This window comes from Aythya fuligula, chromosome 7 (genome assembly GCF_009819795.1).
Source record: "Aythya fuligula isolate bAytFul2 chromosome 7, bAytFul2.pri, whole genome shotgun sequence".
Classification (NCBI taxonomy): Eukaryota; Metazoa; Chordata; class Aves; order Anseriformes; family Anatidae; genus Aythya; species Aythya fuligula.
Window position 1 is genome coordinate 18,416,407 of NC_045565.1, and position 19,949 is coordinate 18,436,355.

A 19,949-nucleotide genomic window follows, 5' to 3' on the forward strand; every position below is an offset into this window, starting at 1 on the left:
CATGGCACATGAACACAATCAGAGTCTGGCTGTGGTTCCTATCTCAACAGTTTTATGCTTTGTCCATTAATAAAACCTAGTAACTCCTTTCACCCAAATCTCACTCTTCACTACCTCTTCATCACTGCTGAACAGTAAGCTGGAAGCTTTCTTGAGTGGCTCTGACTGTTTTGCTTTCTCTTCCAGAGGCTTTTCCTGTTGTTTCTTGGCAGGTACCACACCAAAGAGATCCTTAAAAGAAATTAAAAAACAAAGCCATGATGGAAAGCTCACTGAGAAGTCATTAGCATGCAAGACACTGTTGCCACCTACGTCTCATATGAAAGACAAACATCTTTTTCATTAACCCTTTCTGAAGGCTTTCTCAAGCACGTTACAGTATATTGTAGTTAAGGGAATTCCGTGCACATAGCATTTGATAGACAGTTTCTACATCTATGCAGTGGTATGGAGAATGAATCCCATTTTACAAGGATGGTCAATGGGCAAGCTGAACCACTACCACTGAGCAAGAACCGCAACTTTCACCTGAAGACATGCATGCCAATTATTATACAAATATCAGAATATACAAAAACAGATGCTGACTTCGCTACATAACACTCAGTTATGATTTGCCCCATTCAACCTGAACATCAGTTCAATAGTGGAACCTTCCTGGCAGAGACAACTGCATTAGAAAGTGTTTCACTACCCTGCCAGTTACTTCTGCAAACAGCCCCTAGTCAGAAAGGCAGTGAGCTGGAAGCAGCCCCTCCCTGAACAGGAGACCATTACCTCAAGTATGCAGATGTTCCTGGTCTTACAGCTCTGAACAGGCCTCCTGTTTGCCTCATGTTAAAACTATATAGTAACCTTAAGTCACCATGAAGGCTGCAGGTCCAGAGTTGAAATCTCTCTGGAGAGCGTTTGTGAGGGAGAAGAGGGTACAAAAGGTAAGGAAAACACACACTAATCCAGATTTGAAAAGCTTCTTGCACAAACTGTGCTCTCATCTCAGTCTCTGCACTAGCGGCCACAATTTTTACATACTGAAAAGAAAGGAAAAAAAAGCCACAACAAACAGGAAGCAAGAAGTCCTCATATGGTTAGCTACCACAGGCCAGGATAAAGCAGCTTCTCCAAGTTCTTATCAGTTCTATATCTCAGTGCTCCTTAGCCACACAAGAGTGGCAGTATCCTTAGTGTTTAGGTCCAGAAACAATATGCAGTGACTAAAATACTAAGAACCCAAAAGAGTACCTGCTCAATTCTCCTCCGTGATGCTGTCCACATGCACAGAACTGTTACACAATGTAAGATGACCAATTTGGTGCTCCAAATTTAGCATTTTTAAACACCTGACTGTTTCCTGCTGCATTTGCAAGGCTGGTCAGGAGGATTCCCATACACAGGCCGGATCAGGAAGCGGCACTTACCTCTTCATCATCATCAAATAAAGAGAGCGGAGCTTTTGTCATGGACTTGCTGGTGGGAAGAGATGGAGCTTTAGGCTTCACAGTTTTACTTGATGAAAACAAGTCCTGCACAAAAACATCACAAAGAAACATCACTTTGTAAAGCCATGCTATACACTTAAGAACTCTAAAAAGGACATTTATGTTCTTCCTTAAAAAAATGTTTAGTAATCCTGTGAAGTCAGGAAAGACTGTTTTTCAGGTGTGCCAATGATCTAAAACTCCGTGGGGATTTCCTTCAGCCTTGCAGATTAATTGCTAGCTGGAAGTCCAGGACACAAGGGTAAACACATGCAGTCTTTCATGCTTCTTGCTCTTGACTTGCTGCTCCCCCTGTCCCCATCAGACTTTTAATTTATACCTGTTTGTACCACACAAGTTCAGGTTTCCAGTGTTGGGGAACAAAGTCTGACAGATTTCACCCTTGGAGCAAAAGTGAACTTTCAGAAAGACCGGGAATAGATGCACAGATGTCCTCAACCTTATGGGTAAAGATACCTTATGGTATCTAAGAGTCCCCTAGATACCAGTGAACTGAAGTTAGCCTGACCCAGATCCCAAGGATTTCTGCAGTGATTTAAGAGATACTCACTTCAGAATCTTCCTCATCAGAGAAGAGGCCCCTCTGTTTCCTTTGAGGTGCTTCAGATAAAGGCTTGAAGTCATCACCTGAAGATGGCTGACTCTTTAAGACAAAAAAAGAGAAACTCCATCTGCACCCATTTGAGGTTAGTAAGGACAGGCACCCTGTATGTCCCTTTCTACAGGACGGCATCCCAGCAGTCAAAGGGACACAAGCTTGCCATCCTAGAGCTCAAGTCCCACGTGCTATGTGAACAGCTCTTCCTCAGCCAGAACTATGTAAAGGTGAAAAGCAGATCTTGACATAGGCCTGCTCTCCCTCCACCTTACTTCTCAGCAGAGAATGCATGCAGCAACTCATATCAGGCCACATTGTGCGTTAAAGGGAAAATTATTTTTTAAAGCCATATTCAGCAAAGAAAGAGGGCAGTTTCTGCCAACCATCATTTCCCTTATTAGCAGTGTGCAGCCCAAGCCTGCCACCAGCTATACTGCCATTAAAGTCAGAATGATTCCAGACCCAAACGCTACTGTCAACAAGCCTGGAAGATAAAATAGCCCTTGCTTCCTGACAGTGCTGCTGAATCAGTTGTCATGCTCTCCTGGAGGAAAGCGAAGTGCCACAAGATCTGAGCAATGGCTATGGATGACCTCCCATCATTGCTCCTGCTCCACTGACCACGGATACTTTCACAACACATCAGAAACAGAAGCTGGCTTTGGGCCTTGTGCTCAAGTGCTTTTTATAAGGCTGCATGGAGAGAGTCCTACAGCAATTTGCATCACACACGCCTAGCTCTGTATACTTCTCAGTGTGGAGGGGAGAAGAGTCACTGTAGCTCATTATGCTCGTGTACTGCTTAGACAGTCAGCATGAACACATACAGTTTGTTACAGAAACAAAGAGCATTACCGCTTTTCTCAAGACACTGCTCTGAAAAGGAAAGTGGAGTGTGAATTAGGAAGGTCTTAAAATTCCATACACGTGTCCTCAGGACAGCATTTAAGGCTTTCTAAAACTTACAGTTTTCAGCTGAAAGCATCTTTTTGAACACTCAAAGTTTTGTATATGCTTCAGTAAAACTGTGACACCCACACTCCTATTCTAAAATATATACAAGCAACAGATTACCAGTAAAGTTCCTATCTGTGGTCTGTATAAGTGCAAACACAGTTTCTACACAGAACCATGACACCAAAGGTTCTTAAGTCAGGCTGGCTTTTTTCCAGCCATGAACTTCATAAACTGTTTTTGTCATTGATTTGTCCTTAAACTGAGACTCCTCATTTTGCTCTCACTTCAGTCCTGCTTTAACAATATTCTTCTAATCATTGTCTGCCCTGCAAACAACCTAAATAAACCCAAAATCTGAGAAGCAAAAGTAACTTATGGACACTTGAAGCAGTTTGGTCACAGAAGACCCTATGAACACGGTTCTGCCTCACAAATATGGCACTTGCATATCATTTTACATGGAAAGATGACTTCAGCTGCAGTAATAACTTCTTCCTCAAACCTTGAGGATATGATCCATTTATATTCCATTACCTTTTTTGCCGTGACTGTCTCCCTGTGACTTTCTGTTTCTTTAGTTGTGCTGGCAGCCCCAGGAGAAATGGCAGGTTTTTCTTTGAACAAGTCACCCTCATCATCATCATCAAATAGGTCAGCTGTAGACTTGACTGCATTAAGAGACAAAACAAAAAGGGAATTAATAGAACAGAACAGCCACTACTGAAAAAGAGGAGACAGCAGTTGTAAAAGATACCATGCTCCCTTTTTAAAGCTGACCAATACCAGAGATCTTGAAGAGAAAAAACTAGCCATGATCTCAAAATGAAACATCATTTACCTGAGAGCACTAGTAACAGACAATGCAGTCAACATCCATTGAGCTGTAGTCAGCAGGCACCTCTAAATTCCTGAATACAGTGTTTTGCATTATCTTGGCACCTCTAAAGGCCTAGAGCCTGCTAACACGTAGTGCTGAGCACAGGAGATAAGCACTGAGCTCACTGAGTTCCTATCAGTTTGAATTTTGATGACCCTTAATGTTTAACCTGCCACCACACACATACAGAGGTACCTGGATCTGGAGGCTTTTTACTTGCTCCCCCAAAGAAGTCATCGTCGTCGTCATCAAACAGAACAACTTTCCCAGGCTGCTTTGGAGATTTCTCTGTGCTCCTTGCTGCAGGTTTCTTGTTTTTTTCCACAGTTACAGGGGAACTAAAGACATCACTCCCTCCTGCAGGTCAGATGGGAGAAAAAACACACACAATTATTACCAGTTACTGAAAAGCTACTCCTTCCTAAGTGAAGCCAGGCTGATAGTTTCCATCACAGCAACTTTTGATGCATTCCTGCAACAATGTCTCTTCAAAAAGCATTAACTAGAAATTTCATGGTAAAATCAAGTTGCAGACTGATGGCCTCTCACTCACGCTGCAAGCACTTCTTTCTAACACCTGCTTATCTCCCCTAAAACAACAGTCAGCTCCTGTGTTAAAAGTAGCAAACCCATCAGTCCCACTCTGTTTTCTACATGGACTTCCCAAAGCAGAACCGTACTTTACAAACCAGTAAGCTACAAAAACGTGGACAAATAGAAGTGATAAGGTACCTGGGGAGAGGAGAGGGTAGATGACTGAGCTCTTCCAAGGAGCAGATCTTGTCATGTAAAAATCACTGATACCACTACCACTGGTTGAGTTTGGTCCCAAGATCCCTGAATACTTTAGACAGATAGTCTGCAAACACTTTTAGCCTTTCTGGTAAAATAAGCAGTCTGGTTCTAAGTCATCTTTTTGCTCCTTATATATAGATATTTGGAAACAGTGAAAAAAAGAGACTCATTGAAAGCCTGGTAGAAAGAGTAGAACTGCTATCTGGTTAGAACTCTGCTGATTGCATGAATTTAGAATCACAGCAGCAGTTCATCATTTAAAAAAATAAATATCACAACTAGAAAGTGCCACAGGATTTACAGGAATACAGTCAGGGAACCTGTTTAGATAGTTATTATATATTCTTCTGTTCCTAAACGGGCTGTTCACTGGGAGTGCGTTCATGAAGTGATTCTGAAGAGTAAATGAGCTGGTGACTTTAACCTGTCTACAAGGTACTGAAAAGATGCAACAGAACACTTTGAATAAACACTACATAGAACTTAATGAACAGACCATGATTAGAATGATGGCAAATTCACTGCTTATGCAATGGTACCTCCAAGAAAGAGCAAAGGATAAAGAAAATTGCTATTTGCTGTTTTGAGCTTTGCTATCAAGTCTTACAATTATGTAGAATGACCAGTGCTGACATGTACCTTTGATCTTGGAGTAAAAAGGCTGTACTTGTATATTTCCTACTCTAAAGTGTGCTGAAGGCTCAGTTCGCTAAAGTTGTTATATTAAACCAGGCCTTTATTAATAATGGGAAAAATTAAAGCTGAGTTAACTCAGGCAAAGACCCTGCACAGAGACAGTAACTCAGTTAATTCAGAAAGACTGAGGACATACTTCTTTTCATGGCTCAGACTGAAGTTGTATATGCAACACACACCTTAGCCTTTTGTTGTTGTATTTTTTGTTATTTTTTGTTTGTTTGATTGGTTTTGGAAAGCTCTAAGCTACAGATCTGCTCCTTCTCCATGTATGCAGATCCTCATAATCAAAATGGAAGAAACATGAGTGATTTTATTTACTTGTGTCACAAAAACAGGAACTTGAATACTGTATTTATAATCTCAGGGAATATGATCTAGTCTGAAAAATCAAAATGCATTTCCTTCACAAAGTATAGAGGGAAGGTGTAACTGTGTACTGCAGATTTAAACAGTATATTACTAGTTAAAGCAACACACATCTTTAAGAGTAAGCTAGCATAGCAGCAGCTGTCAGCTTCCAAAGTTATCTCCCATCATTGACACCTACCTTCAGAGCTCCTACAGAATCTTGATTAAACAAAGCATGCTGCAAGTTAGGCTTAGCATGGTAGAAGCGCCTGTATTGGTCATTAAGCACATGATCAAGCAATGCAGTGTTGCTGTATTTTCGCAGCTTTCTTCTTTAAGAGCTCTCCAGTATGGTTTAAAGAAAAGAGCATTTTGTGCATGAAGCAATTTGCTATTGAACAGGTCATACCTGGGAACAGAGACACTGCACCTGCAGGAACTTTCTTTAAGGACTTTGTAGAGGATGCTGAAATCATAGGAAGTACAATACATGGATGTACTTGCTTTACAATGTCAAAGCCTTTAGAACTCTACCACAGAAATAGGAATCTGAGAAGTCTTCTGAGCTCCAGTTTTTGCTCAGTGGCCCAGAAGTCTTTAGACATTCTCCTTGAACCTCTTTCTTTTTGCAGATACATATAAGAACAGTCTAGCTTTCCGTGGTCCATTAAAACTTGCCTATGAAACCAAAGCTTACAAATATGGGGCACATCTACACACAGCAGTATTTACAAGGGTTGACATTCACATATTTGAAACCACTTCAACACAATGTGCCTAAACCAAAATGGCTTAGTCACCAAAGCCATATATGAAAATTCAACTAATACAATGCTTCAACAAAAGCCACTGCAGTACAGAATGCATCAGATTCCTGAAGAATCTGGCTATATAGCTAATGTGAAACTTAAACATTCATCAAGCTGTGAGGATCAATCTTGACCCCACTCAGACCCACCACCAGACACTGCAAAGTACTATTCAGCAACAGGAACCCGTTGTATGCAGCTCTGCCAACACCAGCAAAGACCTCATTTTTAGCTCCAAGAGAACTGGTATGTGTAAACGATCACAGTGAACAAATGTGTAAAATTCAAAGAAAACATAGCTGTTCTCTATTAAGACTGGGGAAGAGAGCTGCCAACAATTGCTACTTCAGACTTCCCAATTCAGAAAGAACAACACACTACCTGCTAGCTGTGATAAATCCCAGCATAGACAGGACTGCAGAGTTGGTTCTTACCTTCATTTATCATGACTTGTTCCTCTTGCTGTTTTGATTCCTCTCCTTGTGGTACCTCAGCAAAAAGATCATTCTAGTAATAGACAAAAATGAGTGGTGAATTTGTCTGTTATAGAAGACAGATGTCAACTTTTCCACACAGAATATCCCCTTCTGAGCCAAGACAGAGGTAACCACCACTCCCTTCCCAATGGTATGTCTGCACATACATACTTGAACCCAGCTACTCAAGAGTTAACCTGAGCACAGACATTCAGAAAGGTAGCTTTTTCTAAAGTTTAATTTACACTACAATTCACTCTGATTATCAGTCTGTTTACCAAAGAGAAAGAATGAACTTCCATTTGCACCTCTTCAAGGGCTTGCACTAATTAAACTACAGCTGTTTAGGTCCTGGTTACACTCCTCCAACCTTTCCTATTGAGGCTTACACAGTAAGGTTTAAAGGAAGAATTCAGGTCATGACACACATAAAAATACTCCTGAATTTCATGCACATAGGATGAATTATTTATATTGTTGCCAATGAGTCTCCAAAACACTAATTTGGTGCAGATATATACATTATAGCTCAAGAACATTGCAAGACCCTTGCATAAGAGTCTTTGAGGAGCAGCACACATCACAGGTCACTCCCCTTCTCCTCACAACCCAGGGTAGCAAACTCTTACAGCACACAGAACAGCAGCTAAACTGAAACAAACCCATTTTTAGTACATCCAAACCCAGAAGAAACCTGTGTCTGCCTTCTGGTTCAGTAAGGCCTCCTCCATTGTATAAGGTAAATGAAGATATGTTATCCTAGACGATCACTTTGCAGCTAACAGAAAAATACTATGTATATGTGGGCAGGCAACACTCAGAGACGTCTACTGGGCTGTCCTGTATCTAGCAGGATAAGGAAAACCGTCTTGATAATAAGTAAGCAATAGAGTTTAACGATACCTTCATCTGAATTTGCACTGACATAAAGCTGGCTAACAGTACCAGATTTATTTTTTTTAAAGCTGTTAGCTGCCACTTAAAAAGAAAGCCTGCTAGTTGTGTTTTGTTTTGTTTTGGTAATTTTCCTCCAAATAATGGCCACACCTGAGTGGAAAGCATTGCACACAACTATCCTCTTCCCATCACACAACACCCTTGACCAGTGCTTATTGGATATATTCCAGCAGATTGGCACGGTAAGCTTTAAGTCAGCTGTAGATGAGGTCTCCTCCCAAATTCAGTCCAATAGCCTCCTTGGCTCCAAGGAAAATATAACTTTTGTTCCTCTAGTTATAACTAGAAATATAACACCCCGCAAATGCAGTGATTTACCTACCATTTTGGACAAAGCTGAAGTGTTAGTAGTATCAGCTGCATGATAGAATCAGATGCAATAATTTATTTTACACAGCTTTACAGTAAGATTCTTAAACCTTATTAATTTTAATATAAATCCTTTGTTTTAAGATGAACAAACCATATGGTGTTTGGTTTACTTCCACAGACAGAAGTGAGGTACTGAGCATACTCTGCTGGAATCAGAAGCACTCTAGCGTAATGTCAGGACAACATTTGAATTTCTATCAGCACCATTGCAGAAGAGAGGGCTTTGCGCCAAAGGGAACACAAGCATCTTACTTGTGTGGTTTTCTTTCTCCACTGGAACGATAACACTGTTCTATTATGCCTGAATGTTACCAAGCAACAAAATGTTGCTTCATCTCACTGCTGTCCAGAGATGGGGTTCTGAGGTTGTGGTTTTTTTTGTAAGACACACACACATTGCTATTCCTGTCCTCTCTTCCATTCTCACCTCATCATCATCAAAGAGACCTGTCCCACCACTGAAGAGTCCACCCCTAGAACCAAACGGTGTGAAGTCTTCATCGGTCAGCTTAGGAGGCTTGAAGATGTCGTCATCATCATCTAGAAAGCACAAGAACCAAGAGCTGTGACCTGATTTGAGGAAATGGGATAAAGGGACAGCCAAAACAAAAACTAGTATAATTCCAGCCCCTCCCTCTTATAAAGATGATACATACAGAGAAGATGCTGTAGATGGATCAGGTTGTACATGGTTACTCCACAATGTCCCATTTAAGAAACTCTCACTAGGCCTATTTCTGGCCCTGTTTTGCACATGCAGCACAACCTAGATTTGTGTACACACTCACCCTGAAGGATGTTCACTGATATCCCACCCAGTTTCTACTGCAGATACCACATTTTCTAAAGCAGTGTCTTACAACCCTGCCAATGACTGAAAAACAAGAGGAAATCCTACCATCTGATGGAACTCTAGCTTCCTTCTTCTCTTTTGCGGTTTTCCTTGTTTTAGTCTCTGGTGACAGGGCTTTAAGAAGAAAAGTTCAAATGAATGAAAATTCATTATAACCTGTGCTCAACCTATAGTAAAAAGAACCTTAAAAAGTAATATAATCAAACTGGATTATATGTCTTCACATATGTATAATCAACCCACTGAAGCAATTCTATAAGGTACAGATTCTAAAATACACACTTGAAATCATAATGGCATCGTTCTGGCAGACACTATAGGTTCAACATGGTTGCCCACACACTGACTAGTGTCACCCAAGACGGCAGAGAGCAATGCAGCATTACAGATGGTACAGCTCCCACACGGGGCATACAGAACCTTTGAGCACCTCAAATGGCTCCAGACATATGTCATCCCATGATTCAGTTACAAATCTGTAAGTTTTATTCCCTCTCTCTCATCACTCAACAAGGTTATTTCAATAAACAGAAGACTTGCCTCTAACTCAATAAGAAGCTAATCTGATAGCTTTTAGTACTCCAACATCCAAAATCCTAGGTAGACTGCTTGAACCAAGTAAGAACAAATACATATAGAGACCAAAAGACTGTAAGGACCATAGAGACCAAAAGACCATAGAGACTATAAACACGAAAAAACTACAGAGACCATAGAGACCATATACACCAAAAAAAGACTATAGAGACTATAGAAAACGAAAGACTATAGAGACCACAGAGACTATAGGGACTATGGAGACCAAGAGACCACAAAGAACACAGAGACCAAGAAACGGTAGAGACCATAGAGACCAAAAGACGGTAGAGACCACAGAGGCCAAAAAAAAGACCAAAGAAGAGACCAGAAAAAAGAGATCAAAAAAGAGACCAAATAAAGTCCACAGAGACCAAAAGACTGTAGAGAGTATAGAGACCAAAGACCACAGAGACTATAGAGACCAAGAGACCAGAGACTATAGAGACTATGGAGACCATAAAAATACCATAGAGATCACAGAGCAGAAAGACCACAGAGACCATAGAGGCCAAAAAAGCCCATAGAGACCAAAAGGAGACCAAAAGCCTATAGAGACCACAGAGACCAAAAAAAGGCCATAGAGACCAAAAGAGTGTACAGACTACAGAGACTACAGAGACCAAAGACCACAGAGACTACACAGACCAGAAGACTATAGAGACTACAGAGAACAAAAAACTGTAGACTATAGAGACCACAGAGACCAAAAAAATACCACAGAGATCAGAGGCCAAAAGGAGACCATACAGAGACCAAAAAAACACTAGAGAGACCACTGAGACCGAAAAAAGGCCAGAGACCATAAGACTGTACAGACTACAGAGACCATAGAGACCAAGAGAGTATAGAGACTACACAGTCCAAAAGACTATAGAGACTACAGAGACCAAAAAACTGTAGAGACTATAAGGACCACAGAGACCAAAAGACTATAGAAAATATAGAGATCAAAAGACTATAGAGACCACAGAGACTATCGATACCAAGAGACCAAAAGACTATTGAGACCAAGAGACCACAGCGACCACAGAAAGTATAGAGACCAAAAGACCATAGAGACTATAGAGACCAAAAAAAAAGACCGCACAGAGACCGCACAAAGCACATGTGGTCAAACATGCAGTTTTACATACCAGTGGAGAATCAGATTAGAGAGAAAACCTGTACTATAATATATGCACCTGGGGAGTGACCTTTCTCACCTGAAAGCAGTAAGTTTACCACTATAACTCTCAGTAGGTTTGTGTTCATTCCTATAAGTAATGACCAAAATGTTTCTCAGAGCACAAAACCATTATAATAGTGTCTTTAATTCCTCCTGTCAGGCTTTCACCCAATATATGCTCAAAAATAGATCTGTGTAATTTCAAATATTGTTACACAAAGTTTCCTGTCCAACACTCTCAGGAGCATCCCACTATTTCACAATCACGTATCAAAGCTTAAGAGTTAGCTTACACGAACGGTCTTCATCCTCTTTGACCAGTACTTCTCCTTTGATTCGGGCTGCAAGCTCATCGGCAAATGATGTCGGTCTTTTCTTTTTCTGAGGAGTATGGAAAATAACAGCATATTCCTTATATGCAGTCCCATTACCAGTTTGATGCAATTGCAATTGCAAGTATTGTATTCTACAGCCTCAATTGTACAATTTCCTATCCACAATTTGATTGAAGCACTCATAAGAGGCAATGTAACTTTCTATTAAGAAAGGAATTAGGAGATTGTGTGTGAATCAAGGAAAAGCCATTTCTAGTCCTTTATGATAATAGTTTTTAATATCACCTTATTTTGGGAACATGACCAGCAAGAAGCATTTGCCACACACAAATGCAACAATTTCTTAATGACATTTAGAGACAGCTTTGATGCCAATTTAGGGTTCAAGAAGCAAAACTGGAACAATCACGTTGAAAGACCATACAGGATTCTTACAGGCCCTCTCTATAGGATCCCATCTCATGTAACCAAGAGTTACTGTTATAATCACACCTTTCAGATTTTTCATGATAGAAGTAAAAAAATCTATTCCCACAAAGAGGCAACATTTACTTACAGTCTTTGTGCTTACCTCTATGTCTCCATCCTCATCTTCCTCTTTTTCAGAGTCAAAGAGATCACCACCATCATAATCATCTTCATCACTCATCTGTGCCGTCCTCTAAGAAAAAAAATAAATACTCTGTTGTGTTCTCCTGAAGTTGGCATACAAAAGCATAAGCAAAAAAAAAAAAAAATTAAAAATCCACCTGCTTCGATAAAATATTCAAAGCAAATTTACTGAAAGGATGGAAACATTCAGCCAGTTTGAGGTACCACACAACTTTTTAGAGGTAAGAACAGAGTGCCTCTAGCTGTAAGTAACTTAATGTATTCTCTAGTACACTAGCTCTATGGTGCATCACCAAACATTTCTCAATCAGGATCAACTGAGGACAATGAGGCTGTCCTCACAAGGAGCGTACTGCTACCGTACATAAGCCTGAACTGCTTTGTCTGCCCAGTTTCCCTTAGTTTACTAACTGCTCTCCACCAAAGACCTAGTAATTACGCCTTATATCTGGAACACTGAGATTAGCTAGTACAAAATTTTGCCATTTTGAGCTATTCCAAACGTAGATAGCAGTATCTTAAATATAGTACTAAGTTACTAAGTACTTAAAAATACATCAGGCATACAAAGTTACCCTATGAAGACCAATACAACTTCATGTAACTAACATCTGAGTGCTTTTGTAACATTGCTTTAACAATTTTAAAAAAGGGTTAGTTTTTGAAACACTGTTCTTTTGACCCTCATCTTCTCAGCGGGTGGGTCCCCAGTATAAGTCTCTTTTTCACTGATACGTTTAACATGGATAAGATTCCTTCCCCTAGCACCAACAGTTGAAGTCAGGCTTGAATTTCTAAACCTAAACATTTATTTTTCTCTTTTCATTTGTTACCCAAATAGTCACACTTTCCAAATGCTTCATACTGTTCTTATCTTTCATTTCATGTCATACCCAGACTGCGTTGTTCCTTACTACTTGCTTTGCAAGTTCAGAACTTTAATTAGACATAATAATCCCTCAGAAACCTAGTTTTCCTAGGGTTGATTCTTTCAACTCTCTTGGAACCAAAGTTATTGCTGAGGAAAACACATATCAGGCAATGCTATTGCACATATGCTTTTCATCTAATGATGGCTTGCAAGCATGTCTTTAACCCCAGTACAGGTTCAACTGCACAATATAGTGCCACCTAGTCAGGACAACCTACCCATACAAAGTTATACAAACCAGGCTTAAACAAGCCTTTTAATAGTTAACTGTCTAGAGCTCTGATCTCTTTATTACATTCTCAGTCTGTCTCAAGCAGTGAGTCTTTCAGGTGGTACCAAGGTGTATAATCATACCGTCTTTTGGTCATCTTCACTAGGGTTTCCAAATTCATCATCTGATTCCTGGAACATAAGAGACCAAAGACAAGCATCACACATTGCTTCATTCAGTGGCTAAGGGATAGGGCTCAGAAACTTTGGACTTGCTTAGGTTTAGAAATTCACATCTCTTCACTGCAAACACATGATTGTTTGCCCACCACTGACCACCTTCATGAAAGGAGCTCAGTAAAGCATCAGTGAGTTAGCAAAGAGAGCAAGCTCCATTTCAGTAACCCAAAAGGGATTAAACTTTAGTTGAACAAAGATACCAAAAGCAAATTCCTGAGGAAAAAGGGAGTGCTTCTACAACACATGCATAAACCAGAAACATTCCAGCTAAGGCAGACAAAATATCAGAATTTGTTATTCCAATGCAGTGGATTCATAAGGCAAAGCCTGGAGGTGCATTACTGAAACCTGTTTAAATATATTCCTGTTAGTTTCCATTCCATTCTTTGTCACTGTAACTTACAACAAATTTGCCCTCCATCAATTCAATTGTTCATTGCAAAAGCTTCAAGCTGAGTTTGCTTCACAACGTGAAACTAAACTGGAATAAAAAATTTCAGTCTGAAATATTCTACTATAACAGCAGTTAGAGCCAACACCACTTTACTGCTCTTCTGAAAGGCTGCAGAGGAAATTATTGTGTAAGAATAGTAACAGAAAAATACATTTACAACTGACACAGGGAGCATACCTTGCAATACTGTCTTGATACCACACACGGAAAACCAAGGTAGGTAATGGCCTCGCAGGCAAACAAGGACTCATGAATACCTATGCAAAGTAGCTAGTACTCTGTTGCTTACCTCTTCATCCTTTTCTTCGCTGTCAATCACACTTCCACGATCACTATCTACTGATCCTTCTAGTTTAAATGAAAACAGAAAAGTTAAGATCAGACGTGACATCTGCACACAGAGCTTGCTGGTCAGCAGACACACCTACTGCAACTTTAAAGGCTTTGCGATGAGAACTAAAAATCAGATTAAAAAGAGCGGTTTGAAAGTGCTTTGTAGTCTGCTGAAATTCTAGCATTTTGTGTTTCCAAAACACAGAGCACAAGGTACTGATAACTCACATATTTGGAAAGGTGGTTGTTACAGCCTAGTGCATGTTTCGCCAGCTAACTGCAGTATGCATCTAAACGTGCAAAAACACTATGCAGCATAACAAAAGCTATTAAATTAAAACCAAAGACCAAAGTCTTAAATTAGGAGCTAGTTACTCCCATTGAAATAAAAGGTCATTCCAGCACATACCTTCACTAGTCAGATCTCCAAGACCAACATCATCTTGTTCCATGAACTGCTGAGAGCCAATCAAGTAAGGTAAAGGCCTGTCAATATAGAGATCCTAGAAAGAGACAACATGAAGTCTTTCTGATATCTAGGAACAGCTCTACATTGCTAATGAATCCTACAACCCTTATTTTAAGGCAAGGAAGATACAAACTAGATTCATGAGAATCCCACCAGACATACACTTCAAGTTAGGTGGGCCAACTGAGATTTATTCCTTTTAACGCTGTCAAAGAACATGGGCTACTTCTATTTGTATGGTCCCAGCACATTTTCTAGATGTCTTAACAACATAAAAATATCTTTGCAAATCCTACATCTAGGATTCTTCATTACTGGTACAGTAAAAAATGACTAGAAAGACACTGTTTGTACCTAAAAAGCATGACATTTAAAGGTGCCCTTCCACCCAGAACTCAGACTTTCATTTCCAAGTTCATCGCTGTTGAAATAATTCCATAAAGTGAGACATTCTTTAAAGATAAACCCAACTGCAAGACAAGCAGGCTACACAAGAAAATAGCTCAGCAACGAGCATTTCTGCTTTAGATATAGTCACCAAATCCTCTTTTTAGATAAAAAATATCAATTTTATATCAACATAGTGACACTGCTTGCAGAAGTGAAGAGCAAGTCCAACAAAACCAAACTCAAACGCAATGCTCCCAGCAAGAACAGGTCTCTCTACCTTTGGCTCAAGTATCAGTTCCACCCTTTCATTACTTTCTTCCTCTTCCGAGTCAGAGTTGCCTGCTTTGATGTCTAGTTGTTCAAAAGCACTGTCTAGAACTTGCAACCCATAATTCACCGCTTCTTGGATTTTGGGAATCAGATCAGCTTCTTTCTGTTCCCGTGTCCTTTCCTTTAACAACAAGAAAACACACACTGTCATTGCATTTTATTCAAGACTCAATCTCACTGCAACACGTATGCAAAAATTTAACGTCAGATTAGTATGGAGAAAGCTTTTTCACTATATGCAGGAGAAAGACCTTCATGAGCTTCCCCCCCCCCTTAATTCACCTTTATCAACCTGGTGAACTGAGACATTCTAAAGACCCACACCAGCAAAGCACTATCCTATTTGGGCTTCCAGCTCATCAAGGGAACCTTTGTGGTATAACACACTAAGACTATAAGATATATAAAAAAGCTCTGAGTTTCTCTCCCTGGGAATTGTTGTTAGATTTTGCTTCCCTAGTTCACTACCTCTGAATTCAATACGGCCTGAGGCCTCAATTCTCTTGCTGAAGAAATATGCATAGCTGTTGAGATATCAACACAAGTCTTGTCTACTAGATTACAATATTGAGTTTGGGGGGGCTCTAACAGGTTATCATAAGCTTCAATACTACTTTTCAATGTTATGCTTGAATGCCATAAGCTTATAAAGTAGAAAGACTTCAAGGAGAAAGGAAACACTTTGCTTTGTAAGCTCATAGAAGTAAATACTCATGGAAGCTTAAGTTAACTACCTGTTCTGTTTTGTCTCCAACATCAGCTTTGGGAATAGGCTCTTCCACTTCTTCATCATAGACTCGCTAAAAATTCAAGCACAAATAACTCAAGAACAACGTACTGCTGCAAGGGCTAAATCATGAGCACTGCCAACAAAATAAAATACACTGTTAATATGTGATTAAACTATACATTAATTCATGAAATATTAAAAAAAGAAATAAACCATAGATGATGCCAGGCATCTTCATAGCTTCCTTCCTGCGTTGCAGTCATTATCAAGTTCCTATCATGCAGCCTCTCAAGCCAACTGAGGTGATTCAAGACTGCAAATGTCACTACAGTAGAAGAAGACAAGTTGAGCATTTAATCCCATTCACAGATTGACCTAAATATGTTTGAAAAAAATACACACAACACTGTTTAACCCTCTATTATTAAGCTGTTCCAGAAGCCTTCAAAAATCAAGACTAAATTTATTTATGGTCAGTCAGGTTTGGTCACCCAGCAGCTTTTCTCCTTTTTTTGTATCTTTCTCCCGTTCTTACAGAGAAAGGTCACATCCTCCCTCAGCCTTCAGTTTGTTCTGATGGTTCCTCCATCCAGCACTTTTGGCACTCTCTTGTAGGAACAGCTACAAGGAGACACAGCGAAATAAAGAGTACCCCTTGAATCTCTCAAGCACAGATGGAAGTTATCCTCTTGGAAGAGACAGATCTCTTTCTATTGCTAAATTGAGAACTAGAAGTGAGGACCCATTTCTGTGCACTTAAATTTGGGCACAAACATTTTGAAGCACCCAAGACTTAAGACATTTGGTACAAACTGTTCTCAGTGAAGTCATTACGCTGAACAGTGAAGGTAGGCCAGAAAAGACACTGCTGTACTGAGAAAAAAAAAAAAAAAAAAAAAAGGAAAAGAAAAGAAAAAAAGCCACCCACAACAGAAACCCAGATTTTCATTGCCTTGTCCTCTGCCAGCATCTTTCCAATAATGGCATCATGGCTTCAGAGGAGATACATGTGGCTTGCGAGGAATGCTGATCAAAACAAAATACTTGATAAAGGCCAGTGATAGGGAAAAAAACAAAACCCACAAATGTGTAAAACTATTAAAGCTCTACATCTTAATTACACACTAGCTTTTAGCAATACAGTATCACAAGGGGCTTTCACATCTTTCTTGTAACCCTTCCAAAATAGCAACAATCACAAAATGGTACAATTCATTAACAGGCAGCTCTTCTTGACCAAATATTAATAGACAACCACCTGCAGACTAGCACCTTTAATTTTATGTTAAAAGCAGTTTGTGTAATAGCACTGAGCAAGCCTACAGCACTGTACAGCATTCTTTATACTTAGACAGACAACCGAGTGCAGCCAAGCGCTGCATTCACGCTACCTGTAAAGATACACCAAGAAATGGAAAGGAAATCCCAGTCACCACATCACATGTAAACATGGCAAGTAATGCAGAAGAGGCAAAAGGGAATCCACACATCTTGGACTGTGCATCACTCACAAAGGAGTTGGGAGGCCTTTTAAAACAAAGTGTTTAGAGATGGAGTGGCTTATAAACCACCACTTGCCACAAAGCGAAAGCATTTTACCCGTTGCAGCGCGGGGACCCACCAGGGTTTGAAGCACAAGCTCGGCGCCACACACCACCATACTCACGTTCTCTATGAACTGGGTGTTTGACAGCATGAGAAAGTCGTTGAAGACATTGTGGAGGCGGCAGTCCGCGGCTTTTGTTTCGCTGATCAGCCCGTCCACTTGCTTCTTGATCTCGTGCGTCCTGGAGATGGTTTGCTGCGAGAACTCTTGCAGGAAACGCAGCAGCTGCCGGGGACAGGGGAAGGCAGCGCTAGGGGCAGCTCCTTCTGCCCCCCAGCGCCACAGCCGGCTGCGATCGCGCCCTCACCGCCACGCACACGCCTGGCCCCAGCCCCGGCCCCGACCCCCGGCCCCGGTGCTCACCCCGGCGTCCGAGGCCAAGGACCAGCTCTGGCTGCCCTTACGGATCTCCTCCAGCGACCAGGGCCGCTCCCACACCGCCGCCGGCTCCGCCGCGTCCCGCGCCCCGTTCATCATCTGCGGGAGAAGGGCCGTGAGCCGAGGGGCCGGGGGGCCGCGGCCGCCACCTCCAGCCTCCCCGCCGCTCACCCTGACCGCGGGCCGGGCCCCTCCCCGCAGTCAGCTGAGCGCGGTCATGTGAGGCCCGGCGGGGCCCGGAGCCTCCGCCACAGCCGGGCGAGGCCTGCGTGAGGCCCGGCCGGGCCGGCAGGGGGCGCGGCGGCGCCGCGGGAGCAGGGCGCGGGGCGGGCGGCAGCAGGCGGGCCGCAGGCCTCGGGGCGTGTGGCTGAGGGGAACGAGCCGCCCTCCTCAGTGCCAGCTCTGTAATATAAACACACCACCACTAGGCTGGCCCAAACCGTAGCACTTCAAGAATTTTAATACACGTAATAAAGCAGAAAATAAAATAAAAAAAAAAAAGTGCAAGGAGACAAATGTTTGTTCGGGGTCGTTTCACAACAATGTCCTGAGCAAGGTTGTAAAAATGCTACACAGATGGGATTAATCTAAAATTATTCTCCAGGCTCTTGGTGTTTTGCCGCAGTTCCTTCCTCTGCAGCATTCCAAAAAGCAGCAAAGCCTTTAGTTAGTTTCCATATTTATTGAAATGTGGGATTAAATCCAACAAGTTCTTGGTTGTTAATGTGAAGTGTTTGTCTGCCTGGCACAGAACTGTGTGCGTTACAAAACGTGGGGTTTATACGCTCTCTGTGTCGTGATGCTGAAAAATGGGCATCTTACAATCAGGCAGCTTCAGGTCTGAGGACCTTGTGGATTAGGTTCCACTGGGAAAAAAGACAACAACATGGAAGCTAAATGTTCCTTAGGGAAAATTGTTTCTGAGACACGTACACCGATCTCTGAGCAGATGGGGTTACAAAGAGCACAATAAAAATCTGCCTTCTAGAAGGTCCAACCTAAACATTATTGTCAGGCACCCAAAGAACATTTCAATCCCAAAATTCCTTTTGGAGAAGAATTTTGCCATATTCCTTGTCGAGGTTAAAGAGAAGATGACAACAAGAAAAATCACTCGCTGTTCTCCTCAGAACTTTACATATAAGTATACAATGTAAATGTACCAATAATCACATTTATCATCAGGGATTGATCTACACGATAAGAAACTGACCATGTAAGACTGCACAGATCTGAGCTGCCTGATACCCATGCTTACAGGCATGCCTGAGCTCTGTGGCATAGCTTGCTATTTCTATGTGACGTTGAGATCTGTATCTGTGTACTTCAGATTCCCTAGGACCTTCCAGAGCAGGGCAGAGTGCTTCTGGAATTGGGCTGGGGGGCAAGCTCTTTCCTGCATGGTCACCAGGACAGAAGTTACAGCTCCTTGCCATTCTTGCAGTCCCACTGGTCTGTTTTGTGCATTTGCAGTGGTGTGAGAAATGCCAGAGGTCTTCTGGTGGGGCTCTGAAAGGCTGCAGTGGAAGTGTCTAAGGTGGGGTCAAACAGTCAGAATGTTACTGCAGTCCTTGTGAATTGCAAAGGTGGGCCAGAATACAGGGCACAAAAAGTTTGAAGAAAACATGTGCAAAACAGAGTTGAGAAACATAGCACACACTGCAACTGCTGCTCTCTTCTCATGGACATCCTTCCAGTTTCTGGTGAAGAACTGGCACAGTATAACAGGTTGCTATATTTACGCAGACACGATGCAAGAGGAAACAAACTTTCACGGACCTCTTCCCGGTCCTATTTCACTCTGTTTTCTGTAGTGAAGCTCCATGGCAGAAAAAGTCACTGACCATCCGGAAACTGCTTGTTAGCCTTGTCTCTAAACGTTTACTATCCCAGACTGCTGCCAGCTCATGAATCTTCTGGTTGGTTCTAGTAAAACAACACTTAGGA

General features: G+C 41.5%; 1 protein-coding gene across 4 annotated transcripts in view; it reads right to left on the bottom strand.

Annotated features, from left to right (window-relative positions):
- LOC116491181 (WASH complex subunit 2-like) overlaps positions 1 to 18,201 on the bottom strand; it is a 35,060-nt gene extending 16,859 nt beyond the window's left edge. For 3 of the 4 annotated variants that reach the window (XM_032190950.1, XM_032190951.1, XM_032190953.1), the window contains exons 1-19: positions 18,174 to 18,201; positions 17,988 to 18,101; positions 17,685 to 17,849; positions 16,023 to 16,088; positions 15,236 to 15,409; positions 14,509 to 14,602; positions 14,056 to 14,114; positions 13,217 to 13,264; positions 11,891 to 11,980; positions 11,278 to 11,365; positions 9,286 to 9,354; positions 8,815 to 8,927; positions 7,017 to 7,089; positions 6,183 to 6,239; positions 4,127 to 4,288; positions 3,589 to 3,722; positions 2,050 to 2,142; positions 1,419 to 1,523; positions 115 to 231 (exon numbers count right to left, since the gene is read on the bottom strand). In XM_032190950.1, the coding sequence (XP_032046841.1) occupies positions 115 to 231; positions 1,419 to 1,523; positions 2,050 to 2,142; positions 3,589 to 3,722; positions 4,127 to 4,288; positions 6,183 to 6,239; positions 7,017 to 7,089; positions 8,815 to 8,927; positions 9,286 to 9,354; positions 11,278 to 11,365; positions 11,891 to 11,980; positions 13,217 to 13,264; positions 14,056 to 14,114; positions 14,509 to 14,602; positions 15,236 to 15,409; positions 16,023 to 16,088; positions 17,685 to 17,849; positions 17,988 to 18,101 (1,821 nt within the window). In that variant the 5' untranslated portion in view covers positions 18,174 to 18,201. The remainder of the gene's footprint in view (positions 1 to 114; positions 232 to 1,418; positions 1,524 to 2,049; positions 2,143 to 3,588; positions 3,723 to 4,126; positions 4,289 to 6,182; positions 6,240 to 7,016; positions 7,090 to 8,814; positions 8,928 to 9,285; positions 9,355 to 11,277; positions 11,366 to 11,890; positions 11,981 to 13,216; positions 13,265 to 14,055; positions 14,115 to 14,508; positions 14,603 to 15,235; positions 15,410 to 16,022; positions 16,089 to 17,684; positions 17,850 to 17,987; positions 18,102 to 18,173) is intronic. The other variant, XM_032190952.1, reaches the window with a different exon arrangement.
- Positions 18,202 to 19,949: the final 1,748 nt, after the last annotated feature.